General features: G+C 34.5%; 1 protein-coding gene across 5 annotated transcripts in view; it reads right to left on the bottom strand.

The window, feature by feature from the left end:
• ADGRB3 (adhesion G protein-coupled receptor B3) overlaps nt 1-25,341 on the bottom strand; it is a 677,430-nt gene that overhangs the window by 129,977 nt on the left and 522,112 nt on the right. For all 5 annotated transcript variants that reach the window (XM_033102727.1, XM_033102728.1, XM_033102729.1 and 2 more), the window contains 3 exons: nt 18,457-18,583; nt 16,709-16,812; nt 13,068-13,170 (listed from right to left, as the gene is read on the bottom strand). In XM_033102727.1, the coding sequence (XP_032958618.1) occupies nt 13,068-13,170; nt 16,709-16,812; nt 18,457-18,583 (334 nt within the window). The remainder of the gene's footprint in view (nt 1-13,067; nt 13,171-16,708; nt 16,813-18,456; nt 18,584-25,341) is intronic.

Genomic DNA, 25,341 nt, shown 5'->3' with positions numbered 1-25,341 from the left:
TGCAATGTCAACAAAATTGCAACAGGATTTTTTTTTTTTTTTTTGGTTTTAGAAATTGACAAGTTGATTCTAAAATTTGCTTAGATACTCAAAGAATCTAGATTAGAAAGATATGGGCAACAGATCTAAATTAGACAAAATAATCTTAAAAAAGAATAAAGTTAGAAAATCAAATTCTCTGATTTACAGACTTACTGTAATTTAATGTATCAAAGAAATTTAATGGGTAAAGAAAAGACTTGTCAACAAATGGTGCAGAACAATCAGATATCAATGTGGAATAAAATGAGCCCCAACCCTTATGTCATATTATACACAAAAATTAATTTGCTATACTGTAGAGCTACATAAAAGCTAAAACTATAAAGCTTATAGCAGGAGATAATGTAGAAGAATATCTTCATGACCCTGAGGAATAAGCAAAGATCTCTTATAGAGGACTCACAAAACACAAACTATGAAAAAAAAATATGATAAACTAGACTTCACAAAATTAAAAACTTCTCAGCAAAAGATGCTATTAATAAAAGGCAAAGGCAAGACGTAGTCTGAGAGAAAATAATATGTATGTATATATGTCATATATTATATATATATATATAATATGGATAATATATATATAATATATACAATATGTAAAATACTTTTATCCATAATACATTACTTTAAAAACTCCTTACAAAGCAATAACAAAAAGACAATCTAACTTAAAAAGGGAGAAAAAAATTTGAACAGAGACTTCATATCAGTGAATAAAACATGGACTCGAAGCACCTGGAAATATGCTAAACCTCACTAGTTACTAGAAAAATGTAAATTTAAATGTTGGCAAGGATACGGAATTCTGGAACTATCATAGATGGCTGGTATCTATGATAGAGTAGAAAATGGTACAACAATTTTGGAAAAGTTTTCAGTAATTTTGCTTTAAGTTATAAATACTCTAACTTGCCTTGAATACAGCAGTTCTACTCCTACGTATTTATCTGAGAGAAATGAAAATACATGTCCATACAAAGGCTTTTACAAGAAATTTAAAGCAGCTTTATTTGTAACAAAACAACACCACCACCAACAACAACCACAACAAAAACTGAAAACAATTCAAAAGTCTGTCAGTTGGAGAATGGATAAACAAATTGTGGTACATTCATATAATAGAATAATATTCAACAATATCAAATAATTAAGTACTACTACACTGAACAGCATGGTTGCATCTCACAAACAATATGTTGAGTGAAAAAGACCAAAATGAGAAGGCACTCATTATATGATTCCATTTATACCTAATTTCCAAACAGATAAAAACTAACTTATGATCAGATCAATGGTTGACTACGGAGGATGGAGGTTGACTGGAAGAGGACAGAGACACCTTTCTAAGATGATGGGGGCATTCTAGATCTTGATTACGGTTTTGCTTGTAGAGATATGTATTGGTCAAAGCTCATCACTTTATTCACTGCATTTCACTGTATGTAAATTTTACCTTAATTAAAAGTTTACTGTGTGCTACATACTGTCCTAGGTGTAACCTTCCTCATAACATCCAGTCCCTACTGCTAGATTAGAAAACAACAATGGAGGGCCAGACATTTGCCTCACGCGTTTAAAAGTATGTAATGAGTGCCTGCTGCATGTGCCCGGCACTATACTGGGCACTGGGCTTACACTGTACATCGAGCAGAGAGCGCCCTTTCACTTCTGAACTTAAACACAAATAAGGTGACAAATTCCAGTACAATTATAAAAGAAAAATAAAGTGTTTGTTCCTCGAGAAAGAATAATAAGAAAACTACTATAGTGTTTGGGTTTGGGGGCGTGAGGTTTTAGGGAAGTCCTCTCTGAGATTATATTTAAGCGGCAGGACATGTATAAGTTAACTAGGCTAGCCTAAGAATGAAAGAAGACTAACTGTGGCAGAGGGAGGAATATGTCAGAAAACGCTGAGATAGGGGCAAGAGCTACATGTTTGCTAGGAAAGCATGTAATCGATGAGACTGTTTCAGAAGTGGCCTTGTTAGTAACTGTACTAGGATAAGAGGCACAAACCAGGCATCTGGTCACCTGACTGATGGTTTACTGGCTAATCCTACAGTGCTTGTCGTGGAATGCCAGCATGGCAGGAACATAGTGCATGAAAGGAAAAAAAGAATGAATATGAGATGAAGTGGGAGACACACTTATGGGCCAAATCATGCACAAGCTTGTGGGCCATATTATGGGGTTTGGATACCATCCCAGGTGTAACGGAAGCTTCACTTATTCCAACTGAAGGGTTTTAAGCAGACAAATATCATGATCTCATTTACATTTTTTAAAAAAATCACTAGGCTGGTTTGTGGAGAATGGTAAAGTAGCTTGACAAGTGGCACACAGCCAGTGAAGAGTAAAATTTAAAAACCCTTCATTTAGAATAAGTGAAACTTGCGTCACACCCGGAATGATGAGCCACCTTACATCCAATCCTCTCCAGCTCCACTCAAGCCTTCAGATCACTGTGGCTCTCACACATCTGGGCTGTGGTCTCATGACAGACCCTCAGCCAGGACTGCCCTGTTGGATCTCTCCCAAATTCCTGACTCACAGAAACTGTGAACATTATAAATATTTATTTTTTTAAGCCACTAAGTTTGAGATAATTGTTGCTTCAGCAACAGATAACTAATATAGATTACCATTTACATTTCTGTAAAGAGTGCTCTGCCTTAGGTATAGAGGATTCACTTTGTAACTTTACTTTGGAAGTTAGAAAACGATATAACAAATGTTTCTAAACAGAGAAATAGATGCTCTTATTTCTAACAAAAAGAAACAAAAACAAGTATATGAGAAAGAAAACCAGAAAAAAAAAAAAACACAGAACTTACATTTTGTAAAAGCAACATACATGATTCCTAACCATTAGGAAAAGTCACTTAAAAATCCAAATAGAATTAACAATTAAAATATAAAATAGACACAGGTAAGATAAATTCAAAATCATTTGTCATCCTAATTGTGTGCATATACTGATGCGTTATTTGTAATAACACATCTATAGATATATTTATATATATATATATATATATATATATATATATATATATATAATTTGAATAGTAGTTTAATACATACAGGTACCCATCATGAATATTCATGAATTACAATTTATGAATTAGAAGTTATTTCTACTGTTAAAGCTAACCATTTCTTCTTTACATTACAATTGTAACCTGACTCTTTGATTCACTACACCAGCAGCCTAGGATAAGTATAAATATTTTAATGTTCCCACTTTGAATTTCATACATCTTAAATTTTATAGTTAAGACCTAGACTCAACTCAGTCATATGCCTACCTCTTTCTTTAAGGCTTAAGATTTAAAATTAACTGACTACTATCACAAAAGAAACGAAAAACAGAGTTTAATCTTCTAACATACTTATTTATTTTTTTTCTGGTAATAGGTATTAGTGTTTTTGCTTTAGTTCTAATGTTTGCTATAGCAATGTTTATGATGTAATATACATAATAATAATCCAACTTTTAGGATAGACTTAGGACCAGAGGCTGAGAGGTAAAATAAAAGGACTCTATGAGGGAATACAGTGGCGAATTAGCTGAACTCTGCCATCCCTATTTTCTGTGTCAGATGTTCCTTTTCTGCCCAAGAATGTGAGATGAGAAGCTTTCTCTAATAGCAGCTTTAACATTTATTGCTGTACTTTAAGAAGTTTTCTTCTACAAACAAAGCCAGCTTTGTTGGTTCATGCACTGGGCATTTGTTAGCTGCTTTTAGCTTCTTCTATTAATAAAATGTCCTTCTGGGTCGAGAGTGATTTGATTCATGTTTTAATTCTTTATATACTGGTAACCAATAGCCATCATCTGCGAAGAAATTCTGTGTTTAGTTGTTGCTCCAAAGAAGGAATTCAAAGTGCTTTTCACTCCTTCTTATCTCTGCAGAAGCCTTTTCAGAAACTGCCAAAGGTCTCCTGTTCCAGTTCCAAAGGCTAAACCTTGGGTAGACGCTTCAGAACTGAAGGTCATTTGTACATAAATGCATTAGCCTAAAAATGGGCTGCCTTCACCATACATTGTAGTTCTACTATTTGTATATATGCTAGAGGCTTCTAAAAAACTCAAGATTGCCCAGAGTTGGCAAACAATGACCTCATGCCAAATCCAACCATTTCTTTATGTCTGTGGTTGCTTTTGAGCTACAACAACATATATGAGCTACAGAAACTATAAGGCCCATAAAGACTAAAATACTTATTATCTGGCTTTTTACCCAAAAAGCTTTCCAGCCCTTGAATTAGATTCTGAAGTATTTGTGAAAGGCGTTCTTCTCTTATACTCTCCACCCCATTTCAGTCTCACACAGACAAATTTTGCCTTGGTCAAATGATCTTTAGTGATAATCTAAGTTCTACTCTCTTCATCCCATATTCGCTACTTGAGAAGTATAGCCTCAAAGTTAGTATAAAGGGCCATTAAAAACTCTATTATAATCTACTTCAAGGACCTTTCCTTTTTGTGAGAATATCTCTGAATTAAAATAATTCATTTATGTGATATTTATATAGCACTTCAATACTTTAAAGTTTACTCAGAGTTTTCATTAACATTATCAGCTATAACGATACAACATGGCTCTCTTCTTGACATTAGCCAAACTTCTGACCAGTTCATATTTTGTCCTGAGAAGAGGGCAAGTATAAAATTCATACATAGGGAGAAATTTTTAATTTTTGCACTGGTTTGATTTCCGGGGAGAAAAAAAAAGTTAATCTATAATTTTTCTGTAAGACTCCTTGAGAATCACTCAAGTGCTTAAATTTTCTTTCAAATATTCCTGCATCAAAATAAAATCAATTTAACTCAACCATCTTTATCACAGGAATTTTTCAAAAGTATTCTATAAATCTTTATGAGAAAGGAGTTGAGGAAAACATAAAGCAACAACAAAAATTGACATACATTGCAATTATTCAAATAGTCCCCCAAAGTAGTTATATTCCTGTAATATTATCCCTCATTTAATAGATAAAACCACAGCTTCATTCATGCATTCATTCAACATTTATTTATTTCACACCATGTATAAAACAAGTACTAATATTAGTGTTTTTAAACTCCAGAAACGAGAGAAAACACCACCCTTGAGAATCAGAGTACAGCGGGCAAAGTTGAGCAGTAAATGAATAGTAATAGAATAATGTGATTGGTGCTAATAACAGAGGTATATACCACATGCTATGGAAGCAGAAAGGAGTGTTGAAGGACTTCACTAAGATTATTTGCATAAACCAACTCCTAATAGGTGGTAGGAGTTTATCAAAGTAAAAACAAGTACAAAGGCACAGAGTCAAGCGGGGTTCCGTTGCACGTGGGGTATCCTGGAAAGCACAGAGACATGGCTTCCAGGATGGAGCAGAAATGGGAGGCCAGAAGTCCTACCAGAGGCTACCTTAGCCTGGAGAGAGAGAGGAGTACTTTTATAACACATCTACCTAGGAGTGCCCTTTTTATTTTCCACAAAGTCAACTTACATACTAGGGACAGCCTGAATGTGGGTGATGTTCAGAAAATGCAGCTAAGCTCATGAGCCCTACAGACTCATTGAAGAGTTGGAAACAGGGAATGCCATCATCAGTTGCTTACTTTTTCTTTAAATTTAAAATCTTTTGCATGATAATATGAAGGATGGGCTAATGCAAACAAAGACTAAATGATCAGACCAAAGTTAGAAGGATGTTATGGAAGTCCAGCTGAGAAATCATGGAGGCCAGATCTAAAAGGTTGTGGGGCAGGGATGGAAACTAAGAATTGCCCAAATCACAGAGTCCCTTTACATTGCCTAGAGGACACTTCTGGACAAACGCCTGAGGATAAATGAACAGAAGATAGTCAAAGTACGCCTGACACTCTCCGAAGCAACTACAGCATAGGCCCGAGACTTGTGTGCGACTACGTCCCTGTAGAAGGAGTGCCACGTTTGTTAGGTTTCAGAGTCTCTTTAACTAAAAATGAGGGACTGGATCATCTTTGAAGTACGTCATCAATCACAGTTTAAAACAGGCCTCAGGAAAATGGTCTTTATCACCATATTGGCTTACGTTTTATCTAGAGCTGGGGACCCTAATCCTTATAAAATTAACTACAGCTATTAGCTCCATCGGTATAAGCCTAAAGGATGAATTTAAATAAATGCACTTACTCAATCATTCAACAAATATTTATTATATACTTACTGTACTGAGACTGTATGTTGGCAGTAAATTTAACGACGACTATAACCTAGCCCTGCTCTAACAAGTGCATGGTCTGGTTGAAAACAGGTAATAATACAAGATTGTAGGTATACACTGGGAATCATGGCGCCCCAGAGCTGGGGTACCTGAGCGTGGAGGAGAAAGGAGGGCTTCCCACAGGACGAGAGGACTGAGCAGGTTGTCAGAGAATGAACAAGAGACAGATGAAGATGTTTGGGCAATAAGGTGGGGTAGAGGAGAATAACAGCACCATAGGCTGAAAGGTAGCAAGGAACAAGCTACAGAATGATTTTGATGAACTGTAAGCAGTTTGATGTTGCCAGTGTGATGAATATACATCAGTAAAACAGAAGGAGAATGAAGAGGTCAGCTCAGGTCATGTTCAAGGCTTCTCAAGTGTTATAAGCTACACAACTCTTTCTCAATAAAATTTACTACTGAGCCCCAACACACTAATGCAAGCAAATCAATGCAAAGAAACCTCAATAGATAAATAAAACATGTTTCACTGCTTGTGTCTGAGCACAGTTTGAAAATCACTTCTGTAGGAGGTGAGAAAACAGTACACGTTTGCACAGGGAAGTGGAGGGGTCAGATTGGAATTTTAACTCCATCACTTGGGCTACAAGGTAGAGAATGGGTTTAAAGATGCTGGGAGTGGTGGACTAGTGAATACAATTATTAATACCTGAAAGAGGCAAATGGCTGGATTTGAGAAATATGTGAGGGTACAACTGGCACAAGTGGATGACTTATTAGATTTACTACATGAGGGAGAAGGAGGCATCAAGGATAACTCTCAGAGTTCTAGCTTATGTATCTGGGTTGGAGACTACAGAAAATATACATTCAATTTTTATAGAGTATGTTCGAGCGTAGGGCAGGGACACGAATGGTGAGTTTAGTGGCAGGCAGAACACTGGACATGAGGAAATCTGAAGTTCAGAAGAGAAGTATAGAATCAGATGTACATCTGGGGGTCATCACTATCATTATGGTGATAATCACAGCTACTGTTTAAGGAATGCTTACCAAGTGCTTCAGAAGTAATATCTCATGCCAGCGTGACAACACTGTAAGAAGGATACTAAGAAGAGGCTGAGGTCTAGAGAGGCTGAGTATCAAGCTCAAGAGCATACAACAAGGAAGTGGCAGACATAGGGTGCTTAGATCTATCTCATTTAAAATGCCTGCTCCTAACCATCACCACCTGAGAGATGAATGTCTCCAGGGAAGCATGAAGACCACTGAATCTCAAGAAGAGGGGCAGTTTGGATCATAGAGTATGAGGAGGAAGAGAAGGAGTAGCTGAACACACATATTCAATATTCCTTCTCAGAACTTGAACAAATAGACACATTCAGAGGCCAGGCATGTAAGTAACGTGTGAAGAATCTGGGTCTCTGGCAAAAGAAAGTCGCAGGGTAAATAGGTGAATTAGAGAGTGTGTCACCCGATTCGAGGTATTCAAATTCAAGATTTTAGTTTTAAATAACACAATTCTGGCAACACAAAAACATCTTCCACTAGAATAACCACAGTCTTCTAGTTTGGCCCACATTTACTAATTATTTCTGTACAAACTACAGAACGAAAACATAACACTTAATAAAGGGTAAATAAGCACAAAATAAAATTAGAAAATTTTGTAGAGTATGTGACTTTTAAAAAGAGCTCCAACACAGGGAAGTTTTATATTTTTTGCCTGACTGAATGAAAAGACACAGCCCTTTATGTAATTCAACGGTCCATACATAAATAATCATGAGATGAATTTCTCTAAAATAGTCCTAAGGAAATATTTGCCCATGGGAAATAATTTGGGAAGCTTTCCTTGATGCAAAACTGAGGACTTTTGCTAGGTCTCTAGGACTAAAGTTAGTGTCCAAATTTGTTCTCTCATATTTGAGTATTATTTTTCAAAATGTTTAACTTTTAGGATGTCTTTTTACGATGTCTTATTTTGTAACACTGAGTATTGTCATTATGATGCTATATACGTGCTGCGTCATTTAACCTTTACTTCTAGTTGTCCCGGAAAGGGCAGAACAGGGTGGTCAGCTGGCATTATATTTGAAAGGGCCATACTTCAGAAACGGCAACTGCCAAGTCCTTTTGATCTAGGTAAATCTCTGCACAATCAACACTGTACTTATTATCAAACTGAATACCAAAGGTTGGTATTTACTGATGAACTAGTGTTTGGTTAACCATTATGGTGAATGTATTAATGAGTTCCCTTTGAAAATAAAGTCATTGAGGCTATGTAAATTAGCTAATATAGTTAAACACATCTTACTCCTGAATGGACGATATGAAACTTATATCCTGCACCTCTTAGAGATGGGCCCACAGCTTTATGCTCAAACTCTGTGTGTCAAGACATTGGATTAGGAGGATGTCTGACTGAATGATGCTGACTGAAGGGCACAGAAGCCTGCTTCTAGAGTGTTCACCTCACCTGAATGTTGCATATAAAGTATGGCCACAGTATCTAAAATAAGAAAGACCTAGGATTTCATTGTGCTTACAGAACAGGTTTTGCTCCTGATTTGCTAATAAGTGTTGATCTAACAAATATCTGACTGTGATAGAATGTGGACTTGACTTGCTTTCTTTATAACCTGGTAATGAAGCTATCTAATTCAGCATTTCAAATTTCTTGGGCGGCCATGATTATTTAACCAACAAACACATAACTAAACAACATGAGTTTTGCCAAATTTGGCTTCCATCAGTTAAACAGAATGCTATGAAATCTTTAATATATCATCTGGAAGTCTTTTAGAAAGCAGCAGATATATATTTTTGAGATTAAGGAAACTAGTCCCTGAATATATCTATTTCCAAAACAATCTTTGCTTTCTGCAAAACAGTACTACCTGGCTCAACAAAAAACATTCCTATTTCAAGGTACAATAGAAATTTTTTACAAATAAACAATATTTTTTGGTATTTGAACATCTTGGTTGAAATTATGAATGCACAAAGATCAAAGGGCAAAGCTTGATGAGAAAGCTTGAAATATAATGAAGTGAGTTATAATTAAATTTTATAACTGCATTTTAAGAAGGCATATAAGAAATTGCATTTGATTCTTTTGCTGCCAGCAATTGAATCTGTAGTTTAAAGGTTTGAATACATCGTATTTTTAACAATAGATTATTTCAGCTTGTTTCTATCCCAACTCAAAAGAAAGTAGAGATACTCAGTAGCGAGATAACAGAGTCAATTATATTTCAACAAGCTATTCAGAGAAAGATCCCAGTATGACACTTCAAATCTCTTCTGGACATCAGCATCAAATGCCAGTTTTCACACAGACTAGCCATGACAACTCTCAGAGGCAATACCAAATAACTTGTTGATCAAGAAGTCTCTCAGAAGTTTCTATTTTTCCAAGTCAAGAATACTGAAGCATCAATCAAAACTTACCAGGGAAGTCAAATATAGGAATCTGATCAATCACAAAATGCCCACAGCAGCAACGGGGTCCTAACACACAACCTACATAATATACTGTAGGCACCGATCGATAGTTTACATTTTTAAAACACTTTCCTGGAATTTACACAGAAAAATACAGATGTCTCATTTTTAATTTTTTTTTTTTTTTTTTTTTTTTTTTTTAGAATTCATTAATCCTAACTACAGTAAAGCAGGCATAGCTTTTTGCATAATGCTATTTCACATATAAAATGAAGTAGGGTAAATTGGACTCAATTCAGCACACATATCATAATCAAATATATGATTATTCCCTCTGGAAACTTGGTATTGTTGAGAATGACTAGGAATAAAATCCCAGTGTTTTACGTTTTTTGTACCTCGTCACTCTATCATGAATTGCCCTAGGCTTGCAAGATCATCTAATTAGGCAGTAAAGCAAAATTAACATAGATAAAAGAAAACGAATAATTTCTCATTTTCTTTATCACCACTAGCATCACCACCTGCTCCTTCCCACATGCATCAATAACTGTAGCAGCAAAAATTAACGTAGTCTATCTGGACCAAAACCACTATGGTCCCAAAACCAGGTAAAATCTAATAGTAGTTGATTACCTGGAGAGAACCCAAATGACACTAAACTTTATTTATTCATATTTTTTTAAACTAAGCCCATACCATACCAGCCATTCTTGATAATCAGAAATTAAAACTAGACTTTTCTTATCTTGTCTTTGACATTCCTAATGTTTGCAGATATCAAAAAGACATTTTCATGAAAAACAGGGACATTAGAAACCTGGGAAACCCAAAACATGCAAGAAGAATGTAATTTCTTGAGATCATTTTAATGTCTGAATGTTATTACCATGTAGACCTATACAATATGGTTTTAACTGGCAGCAGGTAGCCTCTGAGCATTTGAAATGGAACTAGTCTGAATGGAGATGTACTGTAAGTAAAAAATAAACGCAGATTCTTAAGACTTAATAAAAAATATTGAAAAATATTGTATTAACATTTAAAAACAGTAAATCTATATTAAAATGGTCATCTTTTGGATATGTGTTAAATATAACATGCAGTAAGTCCTCACTTAACATTGTCAATAGGTTGTACGACTTGAAGGAAAACAAAATAGGATATAAAGAAACACATTTTACCATAGGCTAATTGAAATAAACAAGAATTAAGTTCCTATTGCATCTCTCCAATGTTATAAAGAAACAACGTTGAACAGAATGATGTTATTCAAGGGCCTGCTGTATTATTAAAATTAATTTCACTTGTTTCTTTTTACTTTATTAATGTGGCTACTAAAATATAATTACATATGTGGCTTGCATTTGTGGCTTACATTATATTTCTATTGGACATTAATAATTTAGACAATAAACACTGCAATATGTAGCAAACCTTGCGGAAAATTCTATTTCACCATTTGGCTCAGAACTTGTAAAAACTTGACCACATAACACGAAACAGTTTTAAACGCCTATTTCCCACTGAAAACCATGCAGCTTTCCATATTCTAAAGAGGGGGCATAACTCAAGAGTGTTTGGAGGGAAAACAATGACAGGAAGGGAGGTTTTGGCATAAAAAGAAACTTAAACTGTGGCCTCCAGCTAACCCTCCTAACTTGATTGTTTTTCTAGGTCCCAGACCCAGTAAATAATTCCTACTTCAGAGAGAAGCTCTCCTTTCTGGGTGGAGGAGGTTCAAGGATAAATAGTTGAAGAATTATGAATAGGTATTAACAAATAAAGAAGCATTTCTAAGGGATCTGAAGCCCTGCCCAAGTGAACAGCCAAAAGGGGAAGAGAAGAGTAATTTCCTAATTTCTTAGGGCCTACAGTTACATTTTCTCTCCTTCCTCTCTCCTTCTTTCCCCCTCACTTCCTCCTTGCATTCCCAGTGTTTACCCTCAATTTTTCCTCTGCTGGTTATTTTGCACATTTTTTTTTCCCTCCTAATTCGCATTGGCATCTCCCTCACCTTTGGTCTTTCTCCTTCCTGTTTTTTCCCCATGTATTTCTTTTTTAAAATTTATGTTAAATAGTCATAACATGGACCTGTTATGATTTGTCCTGTAACAGGCTGTTAACAGATTTGAATGCTTTTTATTCTATTTCTAAGAAAACAAGACACCCAAAAGAAATGAGAAAAAAACAAAACATTCAAATATATGAAAGTACTTTTTACTTCTCCAGGGCCATTCTTGAGTTGTTATTATTTTTGTTTGGTCCTTCGGGGTTAGTGACATCTCCATTGGATTCTTCCCCTGGCTTAATGCAACATGGCTCAAGAAGAAATCGGAATCACCTGAGCAGTTTCCTAGGCCCAACCCAGATCCAAAAATCAGATTCTTTGGGTGGGAATCAGCAGTCTTAGAAGTGTAGGTTAGCAAAATAAACTATCCATAATCCTTGACATTGATATATGTCCTACAAATATCTAATATATCAAAATAACCTACTGAAAGTACATTTGATTTGTTTTTAAATGACAGCTTATGGGAAAAAAGTTCAATTATTGGCTTTAGTACTCGAAAATTTTAACAAGTTGAGAAAAAACAGGCCCGGATTGATCGACACATGTTATTAAAGCAGTGTTTACCAGAATTCCTTTGAGGTAGGGATAAGTTAATTTAAGATGGCTATTACAGATTTCTTGGAATGTATTTCAGGGTAGTTTAGTAAAGAAAGCTGACAGTCATTTCTGCAACAAACCATGCTCATTCAACTCAAGTCAATTCATAGAAATAGGACCTATAGTTTTACATTCTGCTGAAAATTACTATGCAGTTAAAGAATTGCAATGTTGGTTGAGTATCAACATATTTTTGGTTAAGTAAAACTTTTTGAAAGGCATAAAACAGAGGTTTCAGCTAATATTTTCTTTGATTATTGCCTATAAACAATTTTTTTTGGGGGGGTATTTTCAAGATGTATATTGTACTTGTTAGCAATTATACTTGACTTTTAGGAATAAGTATGTGAATAAATTGGACAAAGACACAGACAATCCTATTACAATTAGGATAATGAATCAAAATTTGTGCTTTTGACATTCCAAGGCTTTGAACTCATACAGCTTTGATATAATGTGTAACAAACATGTATTTTTACTATTGTAAACAACTTCTCAATCCCAAGAAATTAAGCCATGGAAATGCATATCTGGTCAGGAAGAGGCAATACTGTTATTCAGAAACTAATAAAATAATTTTGTTTTAAAACAATTTTGTCAAAAGTTCTCTATTTTAATTAGAACAAATATTTAGATTATCAATAAGCAACTTTATGTCAAACCATAAACACACAAAGAGAATCAGAATAATCATCAGTCATACCTTATTATGTGTCTGAGTCTGTCCAACCAGTATGAGGATGTTGGATGAGATGATAGACAGGCAGAAGTTAATTAAAATTATGGACCTCTCAGAACGTATGTACCTAGCCAGAGAGAGAAAGAGTGCCCAACTTGAAAACTCAACAGAAAGATCAAGAATTCTATATTATGTAAACTGGTGGAATTCATCCAGAAAGAGAAACAATAAAATACAACCTTTACAAGAGAAAAACACATGGAAAAGAGTTTTTTAAAAAAATAAAGATTATTCTTAGAGACCCAATTGTAGTGGCATGACATGTCCCAGAGTCCTTTAGAATTTTATTTATTTATTCTTTAGACATCAGTGGGGACAACATGGCATTTCCAACAGGGCCTAAATTGTACACCTGTTATCAGTATATTTTTTTTTACAAAAAATATAAAATTTCTTGTAAATATATTAATTAGTATAATTACCTTTGCATATATGTATGCATATAACATGTGAAATATTATCAAAGAAATCAACCAATAGAAACTCCGAGAATCAAAAATGAAAACCACAGATTCTGAAGTATCCCTAATTTACTAAAAAGATGCCATTACTTTTATGAAACCATGAATACTTTCATCCACCATTTCATCCACTCAAGTATTTTTATGTGCTCAGGCTGCTACTCTTTATATTTTATTTTTCTTGAATAACTATTCCAAAAAATAAATAAATAAAATGAATCCTTATCTTTAAAAACTAATACAATCCACATATAATAATTTGTCATTAGGCTAGAAAATTACTTGGTGTCTGCCGTATTTAACCATTATGAAGAAGTGTTTATACAAGCTGTTATATAATTTTTAAGTGCATCAAAAATGTAAGCCTTGGAGAAAACTGCTCAGAATCAAATGTTCTACCAGCTGTTTACCCTGAAAGGGTAACAGCTATTTTGTTTTACTGTACCCCATAGTAAATCACTTAGTGACAGCAACAAAAAGATACACTTGTACTTGCTGTGTGTTTGAAACTGTTCAATTTGTATTAGGACATGGAATCACTTTCCACAGCAGGTGTGGGCTTTCCTATGCAGTGTGAGATGGGGGTGCCACAGATCTAGAGGTACTCTTTGGAACATAAAATCTACCAAAGTTCTTTCTCTTTGTCTTTGAAAAATATTTAGGCAAAAGCCCCACATTCCATCAAATATTTCAGAAGAGAAACCAAAACAAAACAGAAATAACAATAAAATATAAAAAGCATTTTTTTTATTATAAAAGAAATTTCCTTTCTTCACAAAACGAACCCAAATGGGACTAACTAGGTTGATTCTCACTACAAAATGATCTCAAGAGTTACTTAACACTGTCTTTGCTTCTTCAGTATCTAAAAATATAATAAACCACATACTGGGATGCTGAAAACATCATCAAATATTACAGTTTTGTGTGTGTGTGTGTGTGTGTGTGTGTGTGTGTGTGTCTGGAAGATGCAACATAAAAAGTTTAAGGGCTGCACAAAAGTGACCCTTCATATGATGTTAATGGCTCCCATGACAGCTCGAGCACACAGATGACATTATTAAGAGGGTTTCAGTGATATTATTTGCCCTGTAAATAGGAAAATCATGGTAATAAAAGGCCCAGACTGACCACTCTGAAGACTCTAGATGTTTCCATTTTCCTTAATAACGAGTCACATTATTGCCTTAAAAATTGCTGTAAAATATTTCAACTTTCAATACTTTTTGTAAATGTTTGATGTTTTAGACAAAATTTGTGAATGAATCATCTGAATGCATGAATTAAAAGGACATGACCAGCTGCAATTTGATGTAATAATCTGTCCACAGAACATATATGTAGATAAAGACACCATAACTTAGTGTATTAATTTCTTGATGAACATTCGTAATGAACTACATGGAACACCAACAAATTTAAAAATAGTATATTATATATAAAATACTTCTGATGTTCATATATTTTATAAATCTTTAGAAAATAAAAACATACTGCTAGGAATCCAAATTTATGTTGTTTCTAGGTACTCTCTTCTATACTTCTTGGTCTCATGTTAAGTTTTGAACAATCCTTTCAGATGTCTTGGTAATTCTTAGGAAACTATTGCAATTGGTGATTTTACTGGATTTTCTAGATGGAAGAAAACTTTATTATGGACTAATTAATCCTGTACTTTTACAAGTTTTTTTATATCATTTATATTGACATCGTTTATGCTAGTGTTAGCTATATATACTGATGGGTGAAGAGAAGGTGAAACTGGTGCCTAAACTCTAAGGGCTGAGAAATAGAAACTTAGTTCTAAATACTTCAGTGAGTATGGGCTATGATGCTATTATGATTACCTGGTATCCAGGCCCTTAAATATTGCCTCATTTTCTGAGAAGTGACATTCAGGCAACTGTGGGAGAGAAAGTTGTCCTCTTCCGACCCTTTGTCTATCTTGTTCTTGTACTACCAGAATGATGCCTGCTTGACTGAGCCCTGAACCCTGGATTCTACTGTCTACTACGCTATGCCTAGACCAAGCATTTCCTTCATTTCTTGGGATAGGTCATATTTTATCAGATTGTCTCACTTTGATAATGTTTCACTACCAGGTAACTCCTTCACAGGAAGGTAGAACCTCTATTATACATCTGTGCCAATGGACCAAGAATGTATACATATTTTATTTTATTATAAAGCATGACAATTTTACTGTCCCAATTAACTTTTCACCTAAATTGGTTTTTATCTTTAGTAAAAGATAAGCAAAATACTAGATTGGCTACTTTTGCGATTTTAATATTATCATTTTTCAGGAAATAATACAGAATTATCTATTTAATAATATAGTTAACTGCTCTTAGAATATTTTTTAATAATCAAAATGGATATGAAAATGTTTAACATTTGGTTATTGACTGGTTATAAATATGAGTAGACATAATAAACATCCCAAGTAAATTTTATTAATAGAATAAAAACCAATCTTTAAGAAACACTAAATTTTCATAATACCAAGCAGGTGCACTTTTAAATAGTGTACACATTTTTTTTCAATCACTTGCCCTTGTTTATGTATTTTTCTGACTTCTTTTAATCAATTTGTCAAAATCTTACTTGGTCAAAACATTCAGCCAAAGGCCTTTTCTAGAGCACTGTGGTATTATGTTAGTGCATTAATATTATAGAAGATTTTACTTATTGTCTGGGACATACTGAAAGCATGTTTAAAACTTAAGAATTTAGAGACCATATTTCTATAACAGAGCAATTAATTTGTACCAATTCAACTGTCAAGTTCAATAGCAATTGGGATAAACAGAAACCACACATAGACTGAAGTTGGGGTATAAGAGTACCATGCTTGGGGATAAGCATGGTTACCATCATTTGAACTTGAAAGAAAAGTATGCAGGTGTTTTATTTTCGTGTAATAGGCAAATATAGGTAAGAAAATTAGGTAAACACTTATTTATTATTATTATTATTATTATTGAGCTCATTTATCATAGCTCAATGACAGCAATTACAACGATTCTAAAAATACTTCTTCCAGTCAATTAAGAAGGAGATATAATAATGGTTGTCATAGTCCCTGATTTAACTCTGTAAAAACAGAGCATTCCATTTCAAGTATATTAATTGACTACATACCTCCATAATGCTGCGTAGACAACTGCTAGAGTGATCAAGGCCAAGCAAGAAAGGCCACTGCCTACTATTAGGGTAACTGAAGGTGTACCAGAGGACTCCATGATCTGTAAATTAAACAAAAGAAACGGGAAAAAAAAAAAAAAAAAAAACGAGAGAGAGAGAATTTTTAAATTAAAGTAACTTCTAAAGTCAGCAAAACTATCTAACATTCAAAAATAGCCAAGATAGTTGTTATAGTTACCAGATAATTACTCAGTTACCACTCTGTTCACATATTCTCAACCTCTAAAATCACTAAGTCTAGCTCCCCCCTTCCACTGCAAAGTAATAAAGGCCTTACAGTTTTAAATGCTTGATTATATTAGCCACTTACGGCTCTCTAAAATAAATAATTAAAACTACAACTTGGTAAACATTCACATGTTAAATTTTCCCTAACTAAAATTGGAAACAATATTCATTTTTCTTTAACTAACTACAGTTGAGTTATTTCACAATATGTTTTTATAGTTGTTTTTTTTTTTTTTTTTTTTTTTTTTTTTTGGTAAAATTTACTTTGATCCTCCCATTTACAACTCATTATGTGACCCGAATCTGGTACCTAGATATTGAAAAATTTTCAAACTTTCTGACTTTTGACAACTTTGTTCTAAGTATTCTCTCATTTAATTTCACCTGCTTGGCCTCTGAGGATATAGAAGAAAATCAAATTTCAAGACTTTAGAATATATTTTGTGATTTTTTTTCTATGAACAAAATATGTAGAGATAATTTTCACAATGCTAGTATCAGTCCCTAAATACATGACCTTGAAAAATAAGTCTTAAATATTTTAAAACATATATAAAGATTACAAGCAGTCACGATATGAGAGGTTTCTTTCCTGAGACACTAACATGATATCTAACTAACATGAAATCTGTTGTTTTTCATCTTTTTTAATATTGGAAGTCTGAAGAAATATACTTTAAGATCAACTGTGTTCCAAACCTTAGATAAGGACATTAAATTATATTAGGTATTTTCTTGGTTATCAAAATAAGTAAGAAGAGTGATGCATATTTAGGCCAAATTTAGACAGAAAATCACAGTTATCTTAATTATTTTTCAGTATTTCAGTTTTTGAAATAATTTTTATAAATACATTTGATGAGAATATTAAATTTCTTTTAGACAGTTTATACAGTTGTTTATTTCAGAAACTAGTTTTACAAACCTATATACTTTTAAGGAATGATTTTACAGTTTTTGACAGTTCATTCTTTCATGAAAACTTCATTTGATTTTTTAAAAAATAAATATCCAAGGACACCCCCAGAAAACCTGTGCTGAAAATATCCAATGCAGATATGCAATGTGTTTGGCTGTAGTGTCTGGGGTCTTCCTTCTACTACCAACAGTATCCTCACAAATTCCCCAGAACAGCTTTCCAGTTATAAAATAAAGGATAAGTTGGCAATTATTTTTATTTGAAAGTTTGCAGCATATTAGTAATATGATTGGAGTATACCCTCAAAACTATACTGCAGAAATTTCAAGTTATAAGACATACAATTCAGTAGAATTTACTTATAGCACACCAACTACAATTCATTTCACCATGCTACTGTAGCTAAGGAGGAGACGAACCCAATTTTGCCACCCTGCAACATTTTCCATTTCCCCATTAAAATGCAGTTCCCTGGAGAAACACTCGCCACATTGTCCCTGCCTTTGCATTAAAGCCGTGTTTTCCCTTTGTTACTTACTATTTCTCTAGGTTGCTGAGCCAAAATGGCGAAGGTAGAGAGACGATCACATAAGCATTTCGTATGGGATGCATCGGTAAGCACAGTTTTACATCCCTGGGTGGACCACGTTCCCAAAGACTCGTTCCTGCAAGGGGGGGGGGGGTGAGGGGGGGAGGGGGAGATTGGGATAAATACGCCTGACAGCCAAATCCGTAAAGAAGAAAATGCAGTTTAATTATGAGAATTGTCTACTGTAATTCCCGTACAGGAAAAAAAAAATCTACTTGTTGTTGAACAGGATGTAATTTAGATGCATCTCCAGTAATGCAAAGCGAGAGTGTTTGGAAAAAGCAAGCAGGCGGTGGTGCGGCGTGCAGAGAGCTGTCCAGCGCCGTGGGTGCTGAAACCGGGACTAGCTCTGTCCAGCCCTCTGCGAGGAACAGCAGCGGCGGCGGCAGCACGAGGAGCCGCCAGAGCGCTGGCAGACACTTCCTATGCTCATCGGATCGTTTCAAACACTCAGAGTGTAAAGAGTCTTTTCATATTTTCATACCAGCTCTGATTCCCGTCCCGTATTTTTGGATTGTGAATGCTAGCTTTTAAAATGCGGATTTCTCTGAAAAGCCTGCCTAAAAGGTTACATAGCTTGGGTTGGGTGATAGGATCTTCTCTGCTGCCGGTTAGGGATTTTTCCTCCCTTTAAAATTAGCTGCTGTGAAAATTTCACCCTGGAAACGGGAAACAGCAGCAGCGGCATCAGCTGCTTCCGATTCTCATTGCTTGTGCCTGGTATCCAGGGGAGGGGTGGGTTTCAGATAAGCTTTCCACTCCACATTTCACTCAACCCAACACGCCTCTGAAGCCCTTGACATTTCTTCCCCTGTCCCGCCTCTCTGCCCTGGGGTAGAAGCATTAAGCTAACCCCAAGTCTGCTAGAACATTTAGAAGAATAACCCTACCCCAAAGTCTGGTGGGCAGGGGGAAAGAGGGCCTGCTTTAATTTTCTCTTTAGTGTAGCCATTCAAAATCCTCAAGGATATGGTTTATTTTTCACCCCAGCAGAACAATAAAAATGGTGTCAACCTACGCCTTCTTAGCGGGGAGGTAGGATGGGGGAGAATGCTTCCACCCCCTGGCTAAACTACACTACAGGAAGAGGCAGAAAAGAAAAAAAGAAAAAAAAAAGTAAGCTATCTAGTTTAACCAATCAACTTTATTATCATTACACGTGTTATATACTGACTGCACCAATTATCACCTCCCCTCCCCCAGGCATGGAAACTCTCCAAATAGCAAACCTGTGTGTATGTGTGTGTTTAAATTTCAAACCAAGTTACTATCTGGGTTAAAATTACTCTGAAACCCAAAGAAGATAACACGTGGCTTGATGTTAATTTTGATATGGTACTTTTGATTTCACCTACTTCGTCTCTGAATGCCTAAAGCTACTGGGTTAAACAGGCATGTAGTCTATTTCTGAGAGATTTCAATGAGACAGATTTCTCTGTGACAGTTGGACTTCCAAGTTGAGCTACAGAATAAAATTCATATGCTCTCTTTTTGGTATCTAAAAGTAATATCTTTTTAATATTCATGATTTTATGTCATTAATATTCATAACTCAAAATACTCTTAATTACAACTTCTTTTAAGAAGGAATACACTGTATTTGGGGAGAGCTACATAAAAATTATACTAAAGTTCACCCAACTACTTCTAGTATTAGCGTATTCAGAATTTGGTAGGTCTCTTTTCCTTCTTGTGATGTCATGCAACCATGCCAAATTAAAAATAATATATCAATTATTCCTTCAACCAACTGCAACAGTATTAAATTCCAATTCTACCTAACCATAGCAGCAGTTCAATTTATTTCATTAGCTGCCTAGCTCTTGTCTTCTTGTGACAAACAGTTAAGGCCAAATGAAAAACATTTATCTTAACTGATTAAAGTTTAAAGAAGAAAGATACATTTAAGACAATCTGCCATGTTTTAAAACATAAAATCTGCATTATTCATCCTGGATGACAGCTTTACTGTAATGCAGTATCTGTGCTTTCAAGATGGAGTCCAGTACTTACACTTTTACATTATGTGGTTATGACCAGTAAACTCATTCAAAGCCTTAACGATGAAAAAAAACTTTACTGTAAAAAGACCTCATATAAGACAAAGTTATATATCCAAGTAATGAAAGTTTGTTTACTCAAGAAAATGTTAGTATCACTAAACTTTGGCTGTCGGATATAAAGTCTATGTTCAACATAATGTTGCTAGACTCTAAAGATCATGTACATTTTGACATCTTTAGAAAAGTAGGTCAATTTACTTTACTTTGTACAATGATTGCATTGCTGACCTGACCCAGCCCCAGGCAAAATTGGGAAGTAAATGACACTGGTCTCCATATTTTATTTAGTCTTTCACTCCCTACAGCATGAAATGTTTCTAATCACACTCTGCTTTTCAGATATAGCTTTTTTGAGGCTACATAACCTCTGTCCTTAACTTTCTTTGTAATTATTATCCCTTAATTGACTTTATGATATTATTATCCAATGGATAATAACATGAATGACTGAATATAGCATAATGTGCTCTTTACAGTTTAAAACAAGAAATAAAATAATGCATCAGATAATGCATCTGATAGAACACCAGAATTTGTAGATGAATAGGAGAGAGGATCTTAAAAGGTGAGGGGTAATTTCTACATTTGGTCACTCCCGAGAGTTGAGTAATAAGATGTGTGATGCCATTCTGATACTAAATTTAATACTGTTTCATAAAATATCTTGATGCTTTAAAACTATATAAAACTCTTATAAATTAGTGTTTAAATCATTAGCATACATACATGTCACTATTATTATAAAACCTATAATACATGTCAACTGTATTTTCAAACATTTCATAGCTGAATCCTACTGTACAAAAATACTTTGAAAGCATGCTACATGTGTCTGATTGATTTCAGGGAGACCTTGTAAGGCAAACTGATATATTGCAGAGGTAATGTGAAGCAAAACAGTTTGCCCAGTCTGTACACAACAAGGTTTTTAAACATGTGGACTATTCCATCAGTCTCATTATTCTTCCAATGTCATAGTTTCACATGCTATGATTAATAGTATATCTGTGAATTGTTCTTAGTTATTAAGTTTAGGTTGTCACCAATAGGGCAAACAAATATAATGAAATATGTATGAACATTAAAGATAATAAGAATAACAGACTGATAATGTCAGAAGCAAACACAGAATGATGATATAGCATACATATTATACTGGAAATCACATATTTCTTTTTCATAGTGTTTTTCCTGGGCATTAACATTTTTTTCAAGTAGTTTCCAAAAATAATTAGGTCTGCAGAAATTCGGTACAACTAGCATATTCTTTGTTGGTTACACCTACATTCGTCCATGTTAGCTGTAGCTGTCATCTGCATCTCTTTTATTTCTACCTATTATTAAGCTGGCTAAAAGAAGAAAAGAGTCTGCCTGTCCCAGGTATTCGAAAGTATATACCCACAAGCACAGAACTCTGTGAAAATGTAAGACAAAAAATCTATTACTTCCCAGGTTAATATTTATCAGAAGCCTTTCCCCAATTTCCTAAGAATCTACAGTTTCTTTTTCGATCTGAGTATATCATTGGGTTCTTGATTTTATGGGAACTTTAAATAATACATCACGTGACAATATTCTCTAGTATTTAAGATTAAAGGCAAAATTATCTGTTCACTGCAAGGAAAAGTTTAGTAAAAAACTGATAGCAAAAACTTATAGGGACATTTAGAAACTGTTTCAAGAAATCAAACTTTTATCTTTTGAAATACCATTACAAATATATATTTCACTTGAATTAATCATTTATAAAACTGTCTATTCTGCTTCATAATAAATCAATGAATAAAGTATTTGTTATTAAGTTACACACTGTAGTAGGTTTATTACCTCTTAGGATATCAATGGCCAATTTATTAAAAATCAAATTAGCTACAATAGCAATTAAAAAAATTACACACAATTTCTTAGTAAACTGTCTTTACAATGTTTGCATATTGAAAGAAAATAATTGTTCCCCAATCATAATGTTGTTAATTTCTAAGAATTAGGTAAATCTAGGCTGTTTTTTAATGTATATGTTACACCCAAATGAATGACAGACATATATGGCTCTTGTTGCAAGTTATCTCATAATACAGAAAATTTTGGAATACAGTTGAGAAGATGTTCTCAATTTTGAGTAGAAAAAGTCTTTGAAGGTAATTTATATTTTTCAGGACATTGAAAATACTGAGAGCATTGGTATTTCTAGAAATAGTTACTATGTCAAAACACAATGAATCATAAAATTAGAAAATTTTGCTAGAAGTAACCTTAGTGATCATTAGGTCACTGGTTTTCAACTCCTGCTGTACATTAAAGTAACCTGGAGACCTTTAAAAAATTAAACCCTGGGTGGGACCTTGGGCATTATTACTTTTCTAGTGTTCTCCAGATGATTCTAGTATACAGCGAAGGTTGAGAACCACTGATCTATCCCAACCACTTAGTAGTATAGATGAGGAAAGTGAAGGGCAGTGATTTTAGGAAACCTGTTTTAAGTCACAGAGAAGCAAAGATGGACTTCTCATTTCCAGACTACAGATTTTTGAAATGCTAAATTTTAATTGTCACCTGTTTTAAAACAGAATATAATGAATCTGTCCTATGAAGTTGTAAGAAGATCTGAATGTCATGCCTATTTACACGTGCAAACACTGTGGCACTACTGTCATAGTTTTAATAAATATGAGTCGACAACAGATAAAGTTAGCTCAAGATAGACAGACTCTATATGTTTACATTCTTTTTAAAGTGATATATCTGATGACACCTAAAAGAAAAACAGATTTTCTACCAATTTTTCATGACATAAAGCATCTTCCATCTCCTTATGAGATCATTTATTGTATACGGGTGATAACAAAAGTTTAAATTCCAAATTCTGAAAACATGAAAATGGGTAAGTTGTAAGTTTTTTTCCTTCTAAAAATAATATCCTCAGTATTTTGATTCAATGGAAAACTGCTAGTCAAAGTTATTTTTATACCAATTATCGTAATGTTCCTATGTAGTATTATGTATATATATACACACACACATACACACACACTCTTTATATATGTGAGTAAGGAGTAACACCAACATCGAGCACATATACTTCATTCATTGGGATGATATTTAGAAGCATGTTACTTCACTACCATGAGGAAGAACAGTTATTGTCCACTCTGCTGTGCCTGGAATTAATAGTGGTCCACCATAACATCAGATTTCCAATTTGTTATCTAGAAATGAACTAGTTCCAGGAATACTCTACACTTAGATTTTCGCCAAACTCCTCACTGCCTATTAATGCTTCCCATTCAACACTAGAATATTAGTTGATAAATTCACCTCACTTTCTTCATTTATAAAATTAACACTTTCCATGACAAACTAGATTATTCCTTTTGAGAACGGTATCGTGTTTGACTTTGAATCTCAGACACTGCTTTTCACTTAGTAGGGACTTAATGATAAATGTTTGTGAAATTAATGCAATAATTATTTACATTTCAAGGGTGGCTTTTAATACTGCTGGATCCAGACATATTGTCTTAGACCTAATTTGTTTGCTGTCCTGGAGCATATAGCACAAATGCAATCTGAAGAGTCTCAATGGATCTTGATAGGCTCATCTATTTGTTTTTGGTCTTCAAACATCATTTGATGATGAATTCAGCATCCTGTAGTGATTATGCTCAATCTGGAAGCAAGGCCTGAGTCTTCACTAACCAGTCAATAAGTATTTAGTGAGTGCTTTTCAAATGCCAAAGTAGACAACACACATTACAAAAAACTAAATAAATGAAAATAACAGTTTCTTTCTTAGTGAAGCTGAGAATATGGTTGAGAAGACTTTACACAATCCAAAAATGTTTTCCACCTTATTAGTTTTAAAAATTCCAGAAAAAAGCTATCATTTCTACCTTTATATTGCAAGCCACCATCATCTGTCCTCTGGATAAATCTCATCACTAGGCTCTTTGTTTCCAATCTTGTCACCTTACTCTGAAGTTCAGTTTCAACACAGCAGTCAGAGAGATCATGTTGATACATATGTCAGATCATGTCACTCTGCTCCAAACTCTACCAATGGTTCTTCCTGTCTCACTTGAGGTAAAAGGCAAAGACCTTATAATAGCTTATAAGGACCATACTACCTGGTCTGTCATTACCTCTCTACCTTCATCTCCTAACACACTTGGCCTTTGTCCATCATTTCCAACCACAGTGAGCTCCTTGTTTTCTCACCTTGGCATTTTGTGCTGGAAATTCCCTTGACCCAAAATATACTCCTCAAAGATATCCATGCGGAGTACACCCTGACATCATGTAAGTCTCTGCCCTTACGTCATCCTACCAGAGATGTTGTCACTTGCCTATACGATATAAAATAGTAATTCCCAATCTGGAGTAGGTTACAAATTCTATACAACTTTTCATCAAGAGATAGAAAATATTTCTTTTTCCTTTGAATTTTGGTACCTGTGTGATTTGATTTGGTCGTGATGTGGGACTTCTGAGCCTAGGCTTTAAGAAATCTTCCAGTTTCCACTCTTATCACTTTGATATTCCGCTACCATGCGAGGTAACCCCGGCTAGCCTCATGGAGGATGAGAGACTGGCAGCAACTACTGTGTTTCCCCGAAAATAAGACCGGGTCTTGTATTAATTTTTGCTCCAAGAGACACATTAGGGCTTATGTTCAGGGGATGTAATCCTGAAAAATCATGCTAGGGTTTATTTTCTGGTTAGGTCTTATTTTTGGGGAAACACAGTACATAAGTTGAGGCCATATTAGACTATC

The sequence above is a fragment of the Rhinolophus ferrumequinum genome, chromosome 3 (genome assembly GCF_004115265.2).
Source record: "Rhinolophus ferrumequinum isolate MPI-CBG mRhiFer1 chromosome 3, mRhiFer1_v1.p, whole genome shotgun sequence".
NCBI classification, from domain to species: Eukaryota; Metazoa; Chordata; class Mammalia; order Chiroptera; family Rhinolophidae; genus Rhinolophus; species Rhinolophus ferrumequinum.
The sequence above is the reverse complement of the archived record's forward strand: the minus strand, read 5'-3'. Positions and strand labels throughout refer to the sequence as shown.